General features: G+C 32.5%; 1 protein-coding gene across 1 annotated transcript; it reads left to right on the forward strand.

Annotated features, from left to right (window-relative positions):
* Positions 1-322: 322 nt before the first annotated feature.
* Positions 323-17,194, forward strand: LOC126889618 (alaserpin-like). The gene is made up of 2 exons (XM_050658091.1): positions 323-594; positions 13,768-17,194. The coding sequence occupies exons 1-2, from the start codon at positions 387-389 to the stop codon at positions 14,751-14,753; spliced, it is 1,194 nt and encodes a 397-aa protein (XP_050514048.1). The 5' UTR covers positions 323-386; the 3' UTR covers positions 14,754-17,194.
* Positions 17,195-23,114: the final 5,920 nt, after the last annotated feature.

A 23,114-nucleotide genomic window follows, 5' to 3' on the forward strand; every position in this document is an offset into this window, starting at 1 on the left:
AGCATCCCAGGCTCTCCCACTATTCTTTTTATAATCTTTTTTAAACGTCAACGCTTCTACCTTTGGTTTAATTCCAATAATTTTAAAATTGCCACAAATAAGCTTAAATAATTGTATGAGAATTTATTTAATTATTTTCATCATATACATTAAAGGTTTTATGTGTTTCGCATAATTGGTTAAGTACAGAGAAAATTAAGTCATAAATATTTTACGTATTGTTTTCATACTAAAAAATTGATGTAATATAAGATCAGCCTCCACATCATTGTTAATTTAGCGATATCTATTATAATAACATTTTTATACTAATTGCAATTTAGGTTATTAATATTCATATGAGAAAACATAATACATCATTTTGAGCTAATTGCTTAAGCTACAGGATGTTCAGCGCAATTATTACTTTTGGTTTTCTTTGGGCTTTAGCTTTTGGTTATAAAGAAGAAGAAATTGCAAATTTAGCAGCTGTAAACCAAGATTTAGCAACAGACATTTACACTGAGTTAACCACAGATGATGAGCGGGATAACTTTGTCTTCAGTCCGTTTTCTGCACAGCTAGTATTGAGCCTTATCGCAGAGGGTGCAACGGGTAAGTGAATACCAAAATTACCTTTTGTTTTCGTTAATTGCATAAACTATTAGTTAATTAGTTAATTTTTAATATCAATGGGAAAATCCCCCATTAGAATGTACCTTAAAGGGATGGGTACGTATTTTCGGCTGCAATGCTATTCAAATGGGAATGCATTCTTTTAGAATCCTGAAAAAACTAATAAATAAGTATTTTAGAAAAATTTAAACGCAGAATGCAAGATTACGTTCTTAGCGAGGGCCGAAAGTCCTTGAAAACTTCTATAATGTTTATTTTAATAAGTTACAGGGGTGAAAACCTAAGATAAAATGTATTGTGATTTTTAATTTCAAATATCTCAATCAAAAGAAACTTTATTTACTCTAAGGGACTTTCGGCCCTCGATAATAATTTAGTCTTTCATTCTACGTTTAATTTTTTTAAAAATATTTATTAGCTTTTTCAGGATATGAAAAAAATGGACACCATGTCCGTGGTGATATTTTCCAAATCGAACATTCCCTATCTTTGTCATACAACGCACTGAGTCAAATTGAATATGATGACAAGACACTGACAGTTTTAAATATTTGACATTTCATCGGGAATATTTTAAGTTGTTGATTAAATAAATTGATAGCGAATTTGACAAATAATTGATTTAAGACGTAAACTTAATAAAATGTTATAAGATGTTCAAAATTGTAAGTGGATTGTTCAAGTGGTGGATGCTAAAAGATGAGAAGGAAGGTCTATTCAGGGAAAGAATAGTAGAAAAAATATGTTGGAACATGAAAGGAAGCCCTAACACAATTTGGAGAAAAATGGCCAATATTATTAGAGAGACGGCTATTGAAATACTTGGGAAAACGTCAGGAAAGAAGTTTGAAGATAAAGAGACTTGGTGGTGGTCAAATGAAGTACAAGGAAACATAAAAGAGAAGAGAAAATTATATAAAAAGTGGCAAGAAACCAGATCGGACATAGATCTTCAAAACTATATGGTCGCCAAAAAGAAAGCGAAAGTAGCAGTAGCAAAAGCTAAAGCAGAAGCGTATTCAAACCTATACGATCAACTTGATACCAGGGAAGGCGAAACGAAGATATATAAAATAGCCAAACAGAGAGCAAAGAAAGCAAAAGATTTTAATCAGATTAGATGTATCCGAGATGAAAATAATAAAATACTAGTTCACGAAAGGGATGTCAAAAAGAGATGGAGAAAGTACTTTGACAGCTTATTAAATGAAGAATTTGACAGACAGCCTGTAGAGTCAACGGAGACAGTAGCAGCAATGGTCACCAAAATAACCAACGAGGAAGTGGCTCAAGCGCTTCAAAAAATAAAGAAAGGAAAAGCGGTAGGACCAGATGATATTCCTGGGGAAGTATGGAGAGCATTGGGAGAGACAGGAACAAGGTGGCTAGCAGGTCTATTTAATAGAATTATGGAAGTTGGACAAATGCCAGACGAATGGAGAAGCAGTATACTGGTACCTGTTTACAAAAACAAGGGAGATATACAACAATGTACAAACTACAGGGCTATAAAACTGCTTAGCCACACCATGAAAATATGGGAAAGAGTAATTGATAGACGGATACGTGAAGAAACCGAAATATCCGAGAATCAATTTGGCTTTATGCAGGGTAGATCAACAACAGATGCAATTTTCATTATAAGGCAGTTGATGGAAAAATACAGGAGTAAAGAAACAAACGCTCATATGGTATTCATTGATCTTGAGAAAGCATATGATAGAGTTCCTCGAGAGATTCTGTGGTGGGCACTCAATAAGAAAGGAGTCCCTGGTGAATATGTAAAGATTGTGAGGGATATGTATGAGGGAGTAACGACTAGTGTTAGGACAGGTGTGGGAGAGACTGATAAATTTCATGTGAAAGTAGGATTGCATCAAGGTTCTGTGCTTAGTCCGTATTTATTCTCATTAGTTTTGGACCAGATAACAGCGAAAATACAGGGTAACATTCCATGGTGCTTAATGTATGCTGATGATGTCGTGTTAGTAGGAAATAGTGAAAGAGACTTAGAACAAAAACTGGAACAGTGGAGACAAGCTCTGGAGGAAAAAGGTTTAAAACTTAGTAGGACAAAAACAGAGTATTTGGAATGTTCATTTAAAGATGGAGCTACTACAAATAAAATGGTATCTTTGGATGGTGAAATGATTGTAAAAAGCAATAGTTTTAAGTACCTAGGATCGGTATTACAGAGTAATGGAGAAATAGATGGAGATGCATGCAGTAGAATTAGGGCTGGATGGATGAAGTGGAAAGAAGCGAGTGGTGTGTTGTGTGACAGAAAAATTCCAATGAAGCTGAAGGGAAAATTCTATAAAACAGCCATAAGACCAGCTATGATGTACGGAACTGAATGTTGGGCAGTGAAAAAGAAAGAGGAACAGCGAATGCATGTGGCGGAAATGAGAATGCTTAGATGGATGAGTGGAGTGACAAAGAAGGATAAAATTAGAAATGAGTATATTAGGGGAAGTCTAGGTGTGGCACCAATTGATGCCAAAATGAGAGAGCATAGGTTAAGATGGTTTGGTCATGTTCAACGTCGAGACGTTAACCACCCAATACGAAGAATAGCTGAAGTGCAGATTCCTGGAAGGAGTAGGAGAGGAAGACCAAAGAAGAGCTGGGGGGAGACGATAAGGCAGGACATGTTGGTAAAGGGGATTAACATTGATATGGCCCAAGATAGAATTGTGTGGAGAAATGCAATTAGGGAAGCCGACCCCGCATAGGGATAAGGCAAAGAGAGAATGAATGAAGATGTTCAAAATTGTAAGCGTTCCATAGTAACAATATATTATTAAAAAATCACTTTAACACTTTTTCTCTTTTCTCGGTTGAGTATTAGTTTTTGTTGTGCATTTAAATTGTTACAATCACCGAATATATAGTTAGTGAAAAATTATCAGTAGTAATTGCACAAGAGCTCTAAAATTATTGAATTTTTCCCGAGTGTCACTTTGGCAGTTTTAATTTCACGAGCCGAAGGCAAGTGAAATTATGTCAAAGTGTCACGAGGGCAAAAATTCTATATTAATTTTAGAGTTCGAGTGCAATTTGTTGCGATTATTTCATGAATAAAACTGTTCAAAACCAAAATTTTATTGTAATTTATATATGTAAGTACCAATTAGTGAAATTAAACACACAGTTGTTATAAATATGTATTTGACTGTTGAAAGTCATCACCTTTATAATTTTTAAAACATTTGTCATTAATGTCACTGAATGTATTTTTTCGTAGCAACGAAGGGCATCTGACGTAATATGCTTAACGACGGGAGATTATCAAAAATTATCACCTTAATTTGGATGTCATAGCTTTCTATTGGTCAGAATCTCCTATGAATGAAATAATCAGTAGTAATTGCACAAGAGCTCTAAAATTATTGAATTTTTCCCGAGTGACACTTTGACAGTTTTAATTTCACGAGCCAAAGGCTAGTGAAATTATGTCAAAGTGTCACGAGGGCAAAAATTCTATATTAATTTTAGAGTTCGAGTGCAATTTGTTGCGATTATTTCATGAATAAAACTGTTCAAAACCAAGATTTAATTGTAATTTATTTACGTAAGTACAAATTAGTACAACTAAACAAAGTTTTTATAAATATTTGACGATTGAAAGTCATCACTTTTATAATTTTTAAAACATTAGTTTTCATTAATGTCACTGAATGTATTTTTTCGTAGCAACGAAGGGCATCTGACGTAATATACTTAACGACGGGCAATTATCAAAAATTATCGATTTAATTCAGATTTCTGTAGCTTTCTATTGGTCAGAATCTCCTATGAATGAAATAATCACATTTATTAACTGAATTAATAATTTGCAATTATACAAATAACCGTTATTCAAAAACATTCAAAAGTCATCTATTTAAAGTTAATGATGACATTGTCAATTAGAATGACATTCTAGTAATGTTTACATATATATACCAGTGTGAATTTTACTACACGTAATTTACCGTGTAAAGACAGAAAAAATAGGGATAGCCGTAAAATATTTGCGAATTATGTACCAATGGCCTTAACACACTAATCATTTTGTCCTGTTGCCTGTTATGTCATAACTATTCAACTTCATTCATTCCATTTGAAAACAACATACATACAGTTAATTACATTGGTCTGCCCCATATCTCACTCTCCATTTCTTATTAACATGCACGTTACCTTCTCCCCTTTTAGATTCTTTTAGAATAATATAATGTTTAACAATAGGGTACTGCTGCAGTACCATATTGTTAAAACACCAAAATCGAATATTACACATTCTTTCACAGTTCTTTCAGCTTATAATAATTAAATTTAAAATGCATATATACCATTCCTATTCATTTCTTTCTACCTTCATATCAGGCAACCCCCATTACACAGTTATCTTAATTATTTTAATTTCATATTGGTTTTTTGGTTTTTGAAGTTATACTTCTTTAGGCGCGATTGAGATTGAGGGTGAATTTATATTGATCTGCGCGCATGCGCACACCGACAGTTTGGTATTAGTCTTTATACGGGCTCTGATTGGGTGTTGAAATGATCTGTCAATAATTGTTAAATATGGAGGTTATCGGTAAACAAAAATGTATAATATATTAGTTTTTATTGTTGTGAGGACAGAAATAAAATCAAATTTATAATTATAGTGACTTTTTAAATAGTTTTGAAAAGCCACAGGTACGTAATTCTAAATGTTTCAGTTGTATTCCAATAAAAAATTATCTTCATACCTATTCGGAAAATGTAAAAAAAATAATGTACTTACCTAGTACTTGCTATGCTATACCCCTGGTAGGAAATGCTTTAATTTACATAATTTGATTACGAACAAACTTTCTACAAACTTTCATCTAATGTATTGTTTTCTTACTCTATATATTGTTGTATTTTAATTCGACAAAAATCAAACTAATAAAAATTAATATAAACAAAATGTCAAGAAGTTATTCAGTTTGTGTATATTCCCACATGACGTATACGCGAAGGTGGTGCAGTTTGAAATCGCTTCGGCTCTCGTACGGCGGGACACACGGGAAGTAGGTTCAAGCCCAATGCAAGTTATATCATTTTTTTATTTTTTTTTATAGATTTTATGATTGTAAGTATATTATTATATAATTTTTTTCAGAAAATACGTATTTAATTAAAATTTTTGGCAACAATTATTGTTCAGAAATTATTTGTGGCATTTTTCAATGTGTTTGTATGTTGTATTCTTTTATTTTTTTAATTTTTGGTATTGTTTTAATAAAAATTTTTGGAAAGTAGTAGAGAAACTGTTTAAAGTATATTGATTTCGTTGAAATCATATAATAGAAGTATAACTTCTTACGTGCGTACAAAGTACACACACATTCTTTTTGTTTTTGCATTTGCTTTAATTCATTTGGTCATGTCTGTCCTGTACGTTTACAAACTCTTGCCCATTAATATTTGGGGCAATGATCCCCAAACTTTTGACATTAACCCACAATTTTTGACCTCTATTAGTTAGCTCTCATTCTATTGTTCATTCACACACTAACCACTTCGTCTGGTAGCCTATCATGGTAGGTATAGATCCTCGAATTCTTTCAATCCATCTAAAACAACATAAAGTTCAATTACATTTGGCTGTCACATATTTTATTTCCTCTTTTGTGTTATTAAATTGGTTAGATAATTTTATTCATCCTTTTGTATTTTATTTAGAATTATACCCTCACCGGCACAAAATTCCGCCACCCAAAATTTTTGATTAAGTTTGACAACTTATACCTTTATTACTTGTGCTCCGATTTTAAAGATTCTTGCACCAGTTTGTAGGTAGATGTATTGACATCATTTGGTATTATTCCGGTAACACAAAAATTTTTATTGCATGGCATAATACATGTGTGAATGGAAGCGTTGTATTTTCTCCTAACTTTAAAAAATTCTGTGGAAAAATGAAAGAGCTGATTTTGTTTCATAGACCTGTCATATTATGTCAGAGGCATTACTAAAATTTTTTTTTTGAATTATCCGAATATCTCTTTTCTTGTAAGAGTTGTTCCGTTTTTTGTAAATAAAAACACTGATTGATTTATAAAATAGAGGTTGGATTGATAAGATTAGAATGGCCCGCATGCAGCCCGGATCTCAATCATATTGAGCATATATGGGATGAAGTAAAAAAGATATTCGTCGTTATCCTAGGCCTCCAGAAAATTTGGTACAGTTATGGCCCTAATAAATGAATATCTTGCTATTCCCCAGACAAGGATAAGCTTGTTATTCGATGCCAAACAGATTGCTAGTAGTCGTTGCTGCAAAGGTGGACATACTCGCTATTGAATTGTTTTGTTTTGTTGTTAATTTTGTTTTGTTTTGTTAATTTTAATGCGTTTGAAATTTTTACTTAAATCAACCTTCAAAGCAGTATTTTATTTACAGCTCTTACAGGAATATAGATATTGGGATAATTCAAAAAGTAAAACCTTAGTGATACCTTTAGGATAATACAAAAGGGGTATGAAACAAAATCAACCACCCATTTTTTCCACAGAATTTTTTGAAATTTGGAGAAAATACAACGCACCCCTTCACCCCCGTATAATGTCATCTAAAAAATGTTTGTTACCGGAATCATAACAAACGACACCAATTCATGTAACTACAAACTAATGCAACAGTCTTGAGAATCGTAGTACAAATAATCAAGTTATTGATTGTAAAACTTAATAAAAAATTTTGGGTAGCGGAATTTTGTGCCGGTGAGTGTAACTTTAACATTAACATTTACTTCCCCATCTGTATTTCATCTTTTAGTTACTTTAATTTTTTCACAATTCCTTTCCCATTTTTAACAGACATAATCAATCAGTACAATAGTATGCTGCTAAATTAAACACAACAATAGTTACATTTCTATAGCAACCAACAGTATATTTTTTAAAAACTTAAAAAAAACTGGGATTTTTGCTTTCTTCATCTTCCAATCCTTCTACTTCAGTTCAATAATTGTTTACTATGTAGTATAATTTCAATTTATTACACTAAATTAAACTTTCATCTTATCATTTCACAATTGATGACGTCACACATTTAACCATGAAATATACCCACCTTAAATCTAACTATCCATAAGTTTTCTGGAATAGAGATTTAATAATTTAGACTTTATAATAGATTCTACTATTTAAATAATTTAAATTGCATTTTCAGACACCTATTAACAACTATTACAGTTTAACTAATAATAATAGTCTCCCGTTTTATACCGCTCACGTGCACGTGGCTTTGGGAGTATAGCAGGGTAGACTGCTATATTTATTGCCTATGGTATACAAGGAAGGTAACAGGGCCAGTGCTACGCTTCAACCGCCTATTGTTACCGCTGGTTGTACCCAAGGTACTCATTTTATTCAGGCTGTGTCGACCTGGGGCATATAAACATTTTAAAAATGTCTAGTTTTTCTTGTCAGCGCGGTAGAATTTGAACTCCAGACCACCGGCACGCGAGCCAAGCACACTACCGCTTAGCTACGCCGGCCCTAACAGTTTAACTAAAATCCAAAATCAAAGCTACACTTTTTGAAAATCTTAACCAAAAATTGGCTTTATTCTGTCTTGTCATGTTACTCATGTCGTAATGAAAGTTTATTTCTTGCTTTCTCAGTTGGTCTGTGCCCATTGAACTGGCAAGGACCTAGCATTTTTTCGAGCAGGGAACCATGTTGCCCTTTGAGCATGTATATAATTTAATTCATTAATATCGACTTGTAGTCACTATATTTTATTAAACAATACGATGTAAACCATAAGAAGGGTACAGGGAAAAAACAAGGAATGTCACTTTTTTATGAATTTTGGCTTTTCTCGCTATGTGGTAGAAAAAACCAAGAACTATCGACTACATTATCGATTCAGAACAATAACCAGAAAGATCCGTCAACATAAATTTTCTAAGAATTTGTATCCAGATGAAACACCAGGATTGTCCGCACGCCACTGAACAAAAATATGAATTTCAGCAGTTTTTTGAGCATTATGGAATTAATAAATTAATATATATTAATATTATATGAAGATTATATCATAAGAATTGCTAGAATTCGGCTAAGAATCTCCTAAGTGGTTTTTAGATATAAGAATTAAACCTTTATTGGTGTTAATATGTATAAAATGTGACATTCCTTGTTTTTCCCCTGTGCTCTTCATATATTCTGAGGGTAGCACTTTAAATTGTATGCTAGTTCCAACTACTCAGCAGAATGTAAGTATTTTCCACATGTTTTTTCTTATTAACCCGGGAGTAGTCGCGCTAACTTCTGTAATAGGTCTGGATCCCGCGTATGAAAAAAGAGTTGATTAATAGCAAGCTGAAAATTTGTTAATAGCTTAAGGGTGTCTAGTCGGACAAACTTTGATATATGGGAACACTAAAACAGGGAAAGTTTTCATTGTGGAACAGGTTAAAAATTTGGAACGGTCAGACCACGAAAACGGCACATGTATTTTGTCTGACAGAAACTCTCATGCAAAAATCAGACTGCTATTTATCACCAAATGGGTGTTTTAATGAGTGGAACATGTAGAATATGTCAAGTGACAGGAATTATGACAGGTGATAAATACCAGTCTGATTTTTCCATGAGAGTTTAATCTCTGTTCTGAGAGTTTAAGTCTGTTCTGTCGGACAAAATAAATGTGCCGTTTTCGTGGTCTGACCGTTCCAAATTTTTAACCTGTTCCACAATTAAAACTGCCCCTGTTCCAGTGTTCCCATATATGAAAGTTTATCCGACTAGACACCCTTAAGCTATTAACAAATTCTCAGCTTGCTATTAATCATTTTTTTTCATACGCGGGATCCAGACCTATAACGTGAATAGTCGCGTGTTAGATTTCATCTCACAATACTAATTTAAATACTAATTTACAACAAATTTTTATTTTATAGTATTTTTATTTACTTGCTATGTTAGAAATATTATTTCTAACAATATTATTAAAGCTAATTGGCTCTCCCCAAAGCCATAAATTCCACAAAAAGAAAAAGAAGAAGAAAAAAATACCTACGCATTACTACACCCTTCCTCGAGGAATTTAGGAAATTTTTTCAAAATTGCAAAATTTTTCATCATGTTATCGCGAAAAAGGATAAAATGTGAGATTCTATCTAACAGCGCGACTACTCGCGGGTTCAGTCACAATTTTACCTTTTTTCTTTAGTCTAACATGGAAATACTTTACTGAAACCGGTTTTTTTACTCAGCAATAAACGGTTTTTCAGGTTGTTTTTGTCCCGGTTATAACCAGTTTTTTAGAATAGAATAGAATAGAAATATGCTTTATTGTCTTGAAAAAATTTAACAATTTTATAGACAAAGCTTACAAGAATCATAAATAAAAACAATAACAAATACAATTTACTAAAATTATACAAATCGTCAATATAAATACAACATAATAAAGTCAAATAAAAATCAGTAACAATCTATTGCAAAATTAAAAAAAAATTGCAAATTGCGTAATCTACCTTAAGAAATTTAATAAGAAATTTAATAAGTTATGCTGCTGCATATGACACTCAAATATAGATTAAGATTCTACTTATACATAACAATACTGTAATTTCTTAGTTATTGGTTAAGAAACTCTGCTATTGAATAATATGGTCTTTCAGATAAATAGGCTTTAGTCATTTTACGGAACTTGGGGAAAGATGTTGCAGATTTAAGTTGTAGAGGGAGATGGTTGTATAGTTTTTTTGCAGAATATAATATAGATTTCTTTATTAACTCACTGGACGGGATCGGTAAATAGATGTCAAAAGTAGAATTTCTGGTGGAATAGTCATGTCTAGGCCTTTCTGGAAAAACATGTAGATGTTTACGAATTAAGCAAACAGTTTCTAAAATATATAAAGAAGGTAATGTTAGAATTCTGTGATCTTTGAAGTAGCTTCTGCAATGTGTTGTTCTTCTGAGGCCAAACAGATATCTGATTGCTCTTTTTTGCAATTTAAAAATAACATCGGATTGGGCAGTTGTACCAAAACCCCAAAAAGGCAGACCATATCGAAGATGGGACTCGAACAATGAAAAGTATGTTATTTTGGAAGAGGCTAAATCCATTTCCTTAGAGACAGATCTTATTGCAAAGCAAGCTGGGGATAGTTTCTTGCTTAACACATCGATATGAAGGGACCATTTAAGGTTGCTATCAAAAAAAATACCAAGAAACTTTACAGAATCAACGATACTGATCTGGCTGTTATGAAGAGGTAAGGGTTGAAGAGTTCCTTTATAGGGTAATGCTACTGTTTTATCTACGTTAAAGGAGAGTAAATTAGAATCTGACCAGGATTTTATTGTGAGTAGATCAGAAGTTATAGTAGCATGAAAAGTTGCGATATTTGAGTTGCTCCAAGTGATACTGGTATCGTCAACAAAAAGAAAAACTTTTCCATCGATTTTTAAACTAGTGATGTCATTAATAAAGATAAGGAAAAGTAGAGGACCCAATACTGAACCTTGCGGTACCCCACAAACAACATTTTTGAGACTAGAGTCTGTATCATTTGCTCTAACCAGTTGTTTCCTATTTTCCAAGTAAGATTGAAACCAGTTCAAAGAAATACCTTGAATTCCATATAAATCTAGTTTTTTTATCAAAATGTCGTGATCCACACAATCAAAAGCTTTGGTATAATCACAAAAAACAGTGGCAGTGTGGAGATTATTGTTTAATGCTTGATAAACCTCATGTAGTACAGAAAACATGGCATCGGTGGTACATTTATTATTTAAAAATCCAAACTGATTTTGTGATAAAATCTTGTTATCAACGAGAAAGGACATAAGTCGGGCTTTTAGGGGTCTTTCAATAATTTTGGAGAGTACCGGTAGTAATGCAATAGGTCTATAATTGCAGGCAATAGATTTTTCTCCACCCTTATGAAGAGGAATAATGATGGCCGTCTTTAGGCACTCTGGAAATTTACCTTTCTCAAAAGAATCATTTATTAGAGAGATGAGGACTCCCAACACATTGTCTGGGAGATTTGAGAAAATTTTTATGGATAGTCCATCGGTACTACAGGAAGATTTGCTTTTGATACTATTGATTGTTTGGATCAGTTCAGATTTACCAACCGGTCTTATAAAGAATGAATTCGAAACCTTTCCTGAATTAGGGAGATAGGAAATGGGATCTTGTTGTGACACAATAGTTGATGTTATATTTTTACTCACATTAACAAAATATTCATTTAGATTTTCTGGGTCTGGAAGGGAAAATGTTTGAGCTGTGTGAGTTTTATTTCGAAGATCGTTTATTATGGACCAAGTTTCTTTTGCAACACTTTTGGAGCTTCTGAGACGATTTTGATAATACAATTTTTTTGCCGATTTTATAAGTTTTAAATAGATTGCCCTGTACTTGGTGATATATTCAGTAACAGAGACGTTGGTAGTAAATTTCTTGATATACAGTAGTGAACGCATGTTTTTGGCTGATATGCGGACACCTTTGGTAGTCCAGGGTTTGCGATGTTTTTGCTTAATTGTGATTAAAGGAAATGCTTTATTGAAGATACAGACCAGCTTATTCAAAAAATCACTGAAATTATAATCGACGTCCATGGAAGGAAAGTGCCACTCAGAGGTTAAGCATAAATTTTGGAATTTACGAAAGTCCCGACCGGAAAAAATCCTGCCTAAACGTCGAGTTTTCGAGGAGGACTTGCTAAAGATGTTAAACTTCGTATAAACCGCTTCATGATCAGATAGTCCCGCATTAACAGTTGTAGCGCAGACATCAATGGGTGAGAAATCTGAGACAATATAATCAATTATGGTAGATGAAGTTTTTGTAATCCTTGTAGGAGAATCAATGTGCATTGATAGACCATATGATTCAAATATGTTGACCAGGGATATTTGTGTAGCACAAGCAGCAGCATAATTAATGTTGAAGTCCCCGCATAAAATTTTTCTGCTTTTATGGGGCAGGTCATCTAACAAATTAAGCAGGTTCTGAAAAAATTGTTCCACGGAAGAGTCAGGTGATCTATAAATGTAAATAATATAAAGATTAAGGTTCTTACTGTAAACTAAGGAAAACTCAAAGAATGCTTCACTTAATAGAAAGTCATATTTTGTTACCAGAGAAAAATCATTATTTGTAGAAAGAATTAGGGTGCCTCCATAAGCTGAACTTGGACGGTCATACCTAGCAATAGTGGAATATTTTTCTACAAAAAAAGGCTCGTTGACTTCAAGCCAGTGCTCAGTAACCGCAACTATCGGTGGAAACCCTAATTCCTCTAGAAACAGAAATAATTCATCAGTTTTATATCTTATAGAACGAATATTAATCAGAACCATGCTAAAGTTGTTATCACTAAAATAATTTGAGGATTCTAGTCCCTCAGAACACGTCGTGTTTTCATTTTAAAGTAATAAGCGGGAAAAACCGGATAAGTTAAAAAAAATATTGAATTCAGATAAAAAATCGGAAAATTTATCGCCCCACGTGCGCGAATGTGACATTTTAAGCTGACTGAAACCGATTTGACAACATTGATGATAGATTTCTATACCGATATGGACTGATACCAATTACATTACCGATGGGGAAATAGAGAAAATAGCCTAAAAATTCTGTGAGCCGCGAACTTTAAAAAATCATATTTCGGAAACTGTAAATCCTAGTTACTTCTACCAAACGTCATTTTAAAGAGGAAGAATGATTTTTTTAATGTGAAGTAATGCCTATAGTTGTATCCCCGTAGAAAAAACTTTTGGCGAAAAACAATATTACTTTTTTTCGTGCTTTTTTGCGTATACTTTTGTAAAAAAAAAAATTTTGCTTTAAAAGGTGATCTTTGATAGTAAATTTAATCCGAAACAATTTTTCTGTAGACAAGTATGTACCAAAAATACATAGAACATACCATAATGCACCCTGTGCCTAGGGAATAATTCACCCCATTCTCAAAATTGCACCCCTTTGAATGGTAGTACTCCGCGGTTTTTTCATATTTAGAGGTCCATTGACCATATGAAACAATAAAACCTTATTAGCATTGTAGTTCCTTTTTAAAATACATAAAACAATAGCCGAATACTAGTAACAAAGATATTAAAGCTAAACATAAACTCTCTGTTGCAGGTAGCACCCGGGCTGAAATGGAAGCCTATCTTCCTCCTTCAACTGTCGTTTTTGGTAACTTCTTAAGCAGACTCCACAATATTGAAAACAAAACAGTATATAATAGTGCCAGCAGAATTTTTACCCGTCGTGACATAAGATTAAACAGAGATTTTGCTAAGATAGCACGAGAAGTTTACAGAACAACTGTACAAAAAGTAAACTTTTTAGAACCTCGACAAGCTGCGAACAGTATTAATAAATGGGTGGAGTATCAACTGGTGTCACAAAAGAAGGATAAATTAAGACCTGTAGTTGTCGCAGATTATATGAACCCTCATACGAATCTCTTGTTTTTAAGTTTAATTTACCTAAATGCTTCATGGGTTACATCATTTCATTCTCGAAAGGACAAATTTTATAACGAAGGCAGTAAAGTAGCAAAAACGATACCATTTCTAGCTAGAACTGGGGTTTTCAAATACTACGATGATAAAGAAATTAAGGCAAAATTTGTGGAAATACCTTTTACGGATATGCATTTTGCCACAGAAAAAGTATCTAGATATCTCAGCCTTGTTCTTGTTGTCCCTTATAAAAGAGATGGACTAAAACAAATTGCGATTAATCCGCAGAAGATCTTTCAGCCAAAACCTTTTAAAAACGAGACAATGCGACTACGATTTCCAAAATTTACTGTTGGATCTATAGTCGATATAGGTGAGATATTTAAAAGTCTTGGAATAAAAAAGATGTTTAATAGGAGAGATGCTGAATTTGCAAACCTAGCCTATAATAAATATAGAAGATATTACTTTACAAAAGTATTACAAGAAACGTATATTGACATAAATGAGCGTGGTGTTGAGCTTAAATCTAGTGACCAAAGTGAAACACCTACACGATCTTTTCAACCATCCTTGAACGTGGAACATCCATTTATTTACTATATTCAAAGGGATGGTATTATTCTTTTTGCTGGACGTGTAACCAATCTTCCCAACTAATAATGATAGATCAGGTCGTCGGTCCGGAAGAAGAAAGACGTAACTGCAAAAAGCCAAATTTCTCAGGAGAACAAAAATTTTTTTTTTTAAATATTTCAAATAGGGATTGAATGGGAGTAATTGTCCAGGAGCATCGATATGGCATTTATTCTTACCATTATGGCTTTTGTTTTTATCTCTATTGGTTCGAATTTCAATATCTTAATTTAATTCCGTTATTTTAAAGCCTATCTACAGTTGCGTCACTATTCACCTAAAATTTTTTAAATATTTAAATTAGTGATTAATAAAGATTAACCGTCCAGGAACATTCGGTACAATGATGGCTTTTTGTTTCATCCCTATTGGTTCGAATTTCATTTTCTTAATTTAATCCTCCCATTTTCAACCCTATCTACAGTTGCGTCATTTTTCATATTAAAATTTTTTGTACAAAAAAAAACTGTTTTTAAATATGTATTTAGTATGCCGTTTCTTCTGACAGCGATGGCTTTTATTTTCAATTTTCATCCCTATTGGTCCGACTTTCTTTATCTTAATTTAATCCACCCATTTTCAACACTAGAAGACTACAGGGGAAAAACGCTGTAAGTCAATTTTTATCGATTTTTTGATGAATACATTTTTCGATACTTGAATACACGTAGTACAATCCACAAATATCAAACAAAATAAATGTGCAAAAGTCAAACATTACAAACGAATAAAATAATGCTGTACAATGGAAGAGCGCTGCAAGTCAAGGTTAAACTAGGCAACAATGCTGTAAGTCAGATTTAGGTGCTCAATGGGCCTGTCCGTAGGGACAATTTAAAACGGAAAATCACAGTTACACAGTCAGTGTTCAGCATTCATACAAGTTGTTAATTTTAGTATCATTATTATCATAATCACAGTTTGTTTTTTAACGTTTAGTAAGTTTGAACTATTCTTTATCAATATGGAAAGTGAGGACAGTGAAATTGAAGAGGCTTTACAGTCAAAAATTACAAGAAAACGATAAAGTTTTGGGCGAATACGTGATGTAGCTAAAGCGCTAAAAGTGCAAATTCATATAACAGGCGAGGACTGCCGTTGCAAACGTTATCAGTGTTTTGAAAATATAACGGTTGAACAAATACAATAATTATTCGTAATTTTAATTCTATGCTAAATTGGGACGAGCAAAGTGTGTATTTGGGTGGTCTAATATCCATACTTCCTGTAACTGAAAGAAGGTTAAGAAAAGACAAAGAGAATGGCAACGTGAGAGATGGCTCTTTTTATTACAGAATTCGCCTTGCGGTAACTAATGATGAGGGACATATATCACCTGCAAAAGACGTTCAGGTTTGTCAAAAAGCTTTTGTTGCTCCACGTGTTGCTTGTGTTGCATATCCACGAGAAGATTACAAACTGTACAAAAAGCCCTAAAACATGGTAAAATTGCCAAGGGCAATAGAGGTAAACATGGCTCAAGACCCAATAAAATGTCTGAAGAAACTATGCAGCTAATTTTAAATCACATAAAATCATTCAAAGGGCGCATGAGTCACTACAGCCTAAAAAACTCTAGCAAGAAGTACCTTCCAAAGGAACTTAACATTAAAAATATGTACAAAATGTTCGTTTAGAAACATCTCAATATAGCAGTGTGCTATGAAGTATATAGAAAAACAGCGTTTACAGCGAATTACGTTTTGTTCAGAAAAATTTTGTTCAAAAAAAATTTTGTTCAGAAAAAGGAAGAATGTATTTTGATCAGCTCAAACATGCCAAAAAACATGACTTATTTTTTATCTTAAGAATTTTACAATGTTATTAATTCATTTAACAGATAATATTAATGTTTTTAGCTTTAGTTAAGTTAAACAAGTCTAGTTCTTTTATTTTTTTCTTTCGGTGAATTAATATTATATTTTGTCAATTACAGCGTTTTTGCTTTTTCCTCCAGACCTTTGGTTGTTTTTTTTTTAATTTCTCTTGTTACCTACTGTACATGACAATTTCAGTTTTATAATATCATACTCTGTATATATGAGTTGTCAAATACTCAATACAGCAGTGTTTTAGCATGTTTATTTATGGATTATGAAGTTTTGAATCTAAAAACCGAGTTTTCCAAAAATTTAAAATATTTACTTACAGCGTTTTTCCCCTGTAGTCTTCAATTTATAGTTGCATCATTATCCATCTGAAACAAGGTCTACAATGGCGCGTTTTTCAATAATGCAACTACCTGTGTTGGCTCAGCACATAATAACAGTTCTGTCGCTTTTGTATCATCTGTACACAGTATTTTAGAAGCTAATTACGAAATAAACAGGAATTGACAAAATTTGAAGTTACGTCATACTTGTTCCGGACCGGCGAAATAATGATGTATAGAAGAGATATAATTTTCGTTATCACTATAATAGTACCAATATGTAAAATATAAAACAAATAAATTTTTGTTTGTATTCTTTATTACCTTATTAACCCTATGAAAACATTTTATTTAATAATTTCTCGCTTTACAAAATACAAACGTTTTGTGAATTCTTATAATTTGTTATACTGTTTAGAATTGCTTAGTAGAGCAGTAAGGATCTGTTTTTAGGTGGATGTGAGAGGTGGCATTCAGATTTTTGCAGATAAAGTTAGGTGATAACATCGTTAATAATAATTGATTTATGCTCTTTCTCAAATATGCCCGGAACATTAATAAAAAAAATATTTAAAAATTTCAAAACATTTTGTTTTTTTTTTCTAATTTTTTTGCTTATAACTTAAAAACTATTCATTTTAGAACAAAGTCGTATAGGAATAAAACAAAGATAATTAAATATTCTATCAGATACCATTGGTTAAAAATGTCTTAATTTATCACCCTTGCTTCAAAATAGCAATAAATATAAAATAAGGGGGCAAAACAAGCCTGTTTTTATTCAATGATTTTCCATCACTTAGGTTACACTTGGACCTTCCCAATTCGCTTAGAAAATTTTTGTAATGTGCTAAAACTATACACCAAATTTCACTAAAATTGACTTACAAGATTTTGCATAGTAATTTTGCAATCTAAACTTCTTTTAAAAAATTAAAATTTTTTAAAAGTTTGCACAACAAAAACTGGAATATACAAAGATTTGTCAATTTTTTTACATATCTATTCCACCTATTTAATGCCCTTTACAGAATTAAAATCGGATTATTTAAGCAGCCTCAGCAATGTTTTAAAGTTATAAACAATTTTTTGGCTTATAAACAAATTAGTGCTGTGGCCAGGAGGAGGTGCTACGGGCTTCTTTATTTAGATGGACTTACCCAAGTTTTTTATGTATTTTGACCCGTAGAACACGAATTTTTTGGGTAACAGTTAATCCGGATGTCGATAAGATTGTTATAAACAAAGAACTTGAGGAATTACATAACATCGATTTTTCGCAAAATAAAACATTTTTTTGTATTTCTTGGGTAATTCTAAGCAAAAGAACTTGAGGAATTACATAAAATCGATTTTTTGCAAAATAAAACTTTTTTTGTATTTCTTGGGTAATTCTAAGCAAAAAATGTTCTTACAAGTTTTTTCGTAGGATGCATAGTTTTCGAGATAATCGCGGTGGAACTTTCAAAAAATCGAGAAATTGCAATTTTTGAACGCGAATAACGTTTGATTAAAAAATAAAATAGCAACTCTGCTGACAGCATTTGAAGTCAAATTATACCGGTTTTAATCAAATTATACACGATTTAAGTATGTTACAAAGAATGTCCTAAGCGAATTACTAAGGTTCTAAGTTCCACCAAAGTGATTAAAAAATATTGAATAACAACATGTTGCCCCCTTATTTTGTATTTATTGCTATATTGCAGAAAAGGTAATACCTTACGACATTTTTTACCAGCCGTATATCACACAAAATTCAATTATCTTTATTTTATTTTTCTACGACTTTGTTCCAAAACGAATCGTTTTAACCCTTAAGTACTAACATCTTAAATCAATGACGTAAACACTAACTAACCGCCTTTAAGACGGGTTTAACATTTTAGTGGTAATGTTTGTTTTTGTTAAATATTTTAATGCAAAAAATATCTCGATGACTTGATTGAAAGTATTGAGTATCTAAAAAACATAGTAATTAATCTAGTTTTTCTGTATTTATTAAAATAAAAAACATATCAGGAATGGAAGGATTGTTTCTGTACCTTTTTACTCCTGACAAAAAGTGTGATAAAAATTAAACAAATTAAAGAATCCTAGTAAAAATTTATAATCGAGTTAAACAAAGAGTAAGAAAAATGAAAATAAAAAGGTTTTTAAAAAATGTTAAAACAAGAAAAAACTGACAGGTACTATAATTAGTACAGTGTAGCAATGGTAGTCAGTGGCAACATTTTCATCACAAATTGATTCCACTTCGCTTATGTCGTCTTCTACCTCATCAAACCATTTCAAAAGAGTTTCATCAGGGTCTTTATTTCCTTATTTGATGTTTTTTTGACGAACTGGGGCACATTATATGTAATGACGAACTGGGCACAAACACTAACACCCCGTCTATTAGACGGAAATTACACTTTGAGCCTAAATATCTCTTGAATAACAACCTGACGCAAATTGCCGAATTCAGTACTACTAAAGAACAACCCAACTTGAAAAGTCATAAGCGGGTGACCTTCAAAATTTTCTAGGAAGGGAAATATCCCACTTTCGATAAGCGATGCCGTCTGAGAGACGGAGTGTTAGTACTTAAGTGTTAAAGTTGTAAGCCAAGAAAGCAGAAAAAAATCGATGTCTTTCGAAATTTTTAAATATTTTAATTTTTTTATTAATGTTCCGGGCATATTTGAGAAGGAGCATAAGTCAATTATTATTACTGAAGGTGTCACCTAACTTTATCCGCAAAAATCCGAATGCCCCCTCTCACATCCAAAAATACTTTTTTCGCAGATCCTTACTGGTCTATAGAGAGATTGCTTAATTGTTTTAGGAGCTTCTTTCTGATTGTATTGGATTTCCCATGTCGAGCTTGCTGTCGAGTAAGTACACTAGACTAAACAGTCTATCATTAGGTGTTGGACTGAGATTGGTATTAATTCGACAGGGCTATACTGAGCCGTGTGTATGTCTGATCCTGATCACTTGGGCACCATTTGAAAGTTTAACTCAACGCTATTGATTTGGTGTACTTGCGGTTTTCATGTCTCTCCTTGAAGCTAAGATATATACCTACCCCCAAAAAATATGGAGTTTTGTACCTACCCAGTCCTATAGCTGGCTTATGGATGGTCGAAAGGAACAAACTACGGCGGTTTTGAATCGGCCCTGACCCCCTTTTGAAACAAAGAAAAAAATTCAGATGGGTGTAAATTTTTTACATACATACACACATACATACAATAGCTATTTGTATAACAAAGGAGGAAAGTCCTACTTTTCCTCCCGAGAATGAAGTAGTAGTCACTCAAGGGAGGAAAAGGCACTTTACTCCCATGTTACACATATGGTTTTTCCACCTTCCTCAAATAAAAAGTCATTTTTTTATTTTTACTTAAATTTATTTATGTAACTAACCAACAAAATTTTTTAAAACTAAAACTAAAAAGTAGGTACAATATATCTGTCAACTGTCAAATATAAGTCAAATTATTAATGTAAACATTGTTAAATCAAAATAACAATTTACTGTGTTCTACCGTTCTGCAAAATACAAGGTGTTTTATAAATAAACGTTAAAATGTATAGATATTTACGTAATAGAAAATAGATATTGTACAGGGCGTCAATCAGTTATATTTCATGAATGAAATACCATGACGTCACTTTTACTTTTCCTCCCTAGGGAGGAAAAGTATAACTTTGCTCCCTACAATCAGGTCCGGAAAAGTATATTTTTGGTAGAGGTAGGTGGAAAATATATTTCATTTCTAAATAGAAATTGAGTCATCTTTCTCAGCTCGGTATCTTTTAAATGTTAAAACCGATTTTTAAAATTAAACATGCGTTGGAAATGTAATGATCAGTACTATCAGAAACCGCATAAGTCAGACTTAAATTTTCGAAATTTTCGGAAGTTTTGGGGACGAGAACGAAGAACAGACTCTTAATGGGAAGGGCCGTAAAATCCACACCCTTGGACCAAAATGGATGGATGACATATAGATGAGCGAGTCTTTTCCTAAATTTTAAGATGGGATTTAGCCCAATTTTCAATTCAGTCTGATTTAGAAAATCGAAAATTTCGTGTATGTACACTGTACACTGTATTTAAACAAAAATTTGACCCCGCCAGAAACCAAACCTTTCTTTAAAATAAAAAAAACACGTCAGTTTATACTGTGAGTGGGACGAATTTGCATGCAAAATTTATGCCCTTAAAAATGTAACCCCCTACTGCCTCGCATCAACTCCTAGTTTTTTTTTAATAGCAAGTGTGGTCGAGTGAGTCATCATTTGAAAGGTAATCTTTTCCCTACACGACCCATTTTTTTCCCATTTTTTTTAATTTACGTAATAGCTTTTAAGATGATTTGGATTTAACTAATTTATTGGTTGAATATCCAATGATATAATATTGAGGTGTTTGCAAATATACGAAGAGGCTTTAAAAATAGACTGTATTATTGTATGGAGGTCAGAGGAGGTTATTTCGAACATTTAATTGGTTAATTTGATGAAATTTTAGGTTTTTTGTTATAAATGACGTCCAACCAATAAATTAGTTAAATCTAAAATTATCTTCAAAGTTATTCCGCAAATTAAAAAACAATAGTATCGTGTAGAGAACAAAAATGTGTGTGTACTTTGTACGCACGGAAGAAGTTATACTTCTATTATATGACTTTAACGAAATAAAATGCTCTAAACTGTTTATTTTTATTATACTTACCACTTTTTAAAAATCAACAAATTAAAAAAAAGACATCAATTGTCCGCATTTGAATCCGGGACCTTTCGATCCGTAGTCGGATGCACTACCAATACAGAACGACGGTATTGTTTTCACGGTTTCTCGGACATTATGACAATTCACGGTAACAAATAGACGAAGTGAAGTAAAAAAATATAAAAATGTTTTAATAATACGTATTATCTTACTCCCGAGGAAGACAAATCCAAAGACACACAAATTATAATAAATATATTTACTAAATACACTAATATATTCTTTCCATACCTTTTTTTGGACTGATACATACATAACATAAAAGATTTAGCAACGAACTCCATACTGTCTGTGTGCGCATGCGCGCAGAATAATAAAAATTCACTCCCAATCGCGCCTAAAGAAGTATAACTTCAAAAAGTACCTTTTAAAGGATGTGCCACTCGACCACGCTTGCTACTTAAAAAAAATGGGGATTGATGCGAGGCAGTAGGGGGTTACATTCGAGGGCATGAATTTTGCATGAAAATTCGTCCTCCTCCCAATATAAATTGACGTGTTTTTTGAAGAAACTCTTGGTTTCTGAGTTTCTGGGGGGTCAAATTTTCGTTGGAACTTAGTGTATAGTGACGCATGTACGGGGGTTGTGATCCACTAGTGAAAACTTCAGTTCTCTGAGATATTTGAATGTGTGTGGAAAAGTTACACGGTTATGATTTTTTTTTCTGTATTTCAAGAGGGGGTCAAAGCTGATTCAGCACCGGTGTATTTATAACTTTTGACTACCGATTATCCAGCTGGGAGGACTGGGTAGGTACAGAATGACATAGTTTTGGGGGTATACAGGGTAGCGAGAAAGTATGGAAACACGGTAATTTCTCAGAAACCGCTAAAACGATTTTTATAGATCTTAGTAAATAAGGGTTTTCTAATACGGTCGATATTACAGTGGTAATGACATTGTTGTCAAATCTTCCGTTTTTCTGTAAATCTAATGAACTTTCTTATTTCAAATAGAATACCCTGTATATCTTTTGCGTTTTGACGACCTTAGGAAATACTGATTATTTTTTATGTTATATTCCCTATACCTAAATGCCGTAATTTAGGAGTTATTACTACATTTATTAAAAAAAATTTAAACAAATTATAAAAATCAAATTTTTCAGCCCGAAGAGAGATTTTTTAGATTCTTTGAATTATTGGAAACAAAAAAGAACTTTTGTAATTTTTGACGAAAGTTAATCGTTTCCTAGTTATAAACAATTTAAAACTGCTGAAAAAAAAATCTAAAAATGATTTTCTGGGTTTTATGTTCAAAAACATAAGTAAAAAATTTTATTTATAAACAACGAAGGGCCTATATTCACGATCAAACCTTATTCTATCAGATACCGATAAGTAATTTGGGCTTATTGAAATTTAAAATACTCTTTTCTAGTTGTTAATGCAGCCCGATCGCCCGTCCTCTCATATGCGCTTCATTAGGAATTAAAAAAAAAACAAT

The sequence above is a fragment of the Diabrotica virgifera genome, chromosome 8 (genome assembly GCF_917563875.1).
Source record: "Diabrotica virgifera virgifera chromosome 8, PGI_DIABVI_V3a".
NCBI classification, from domain to species: domain Eukaryota; kingdom Metazoa; phylum Arthropoda; class Insecta; order Coleoptera; family Chrysomelidae; genus Diabrotica; species Diabrotica virgifera.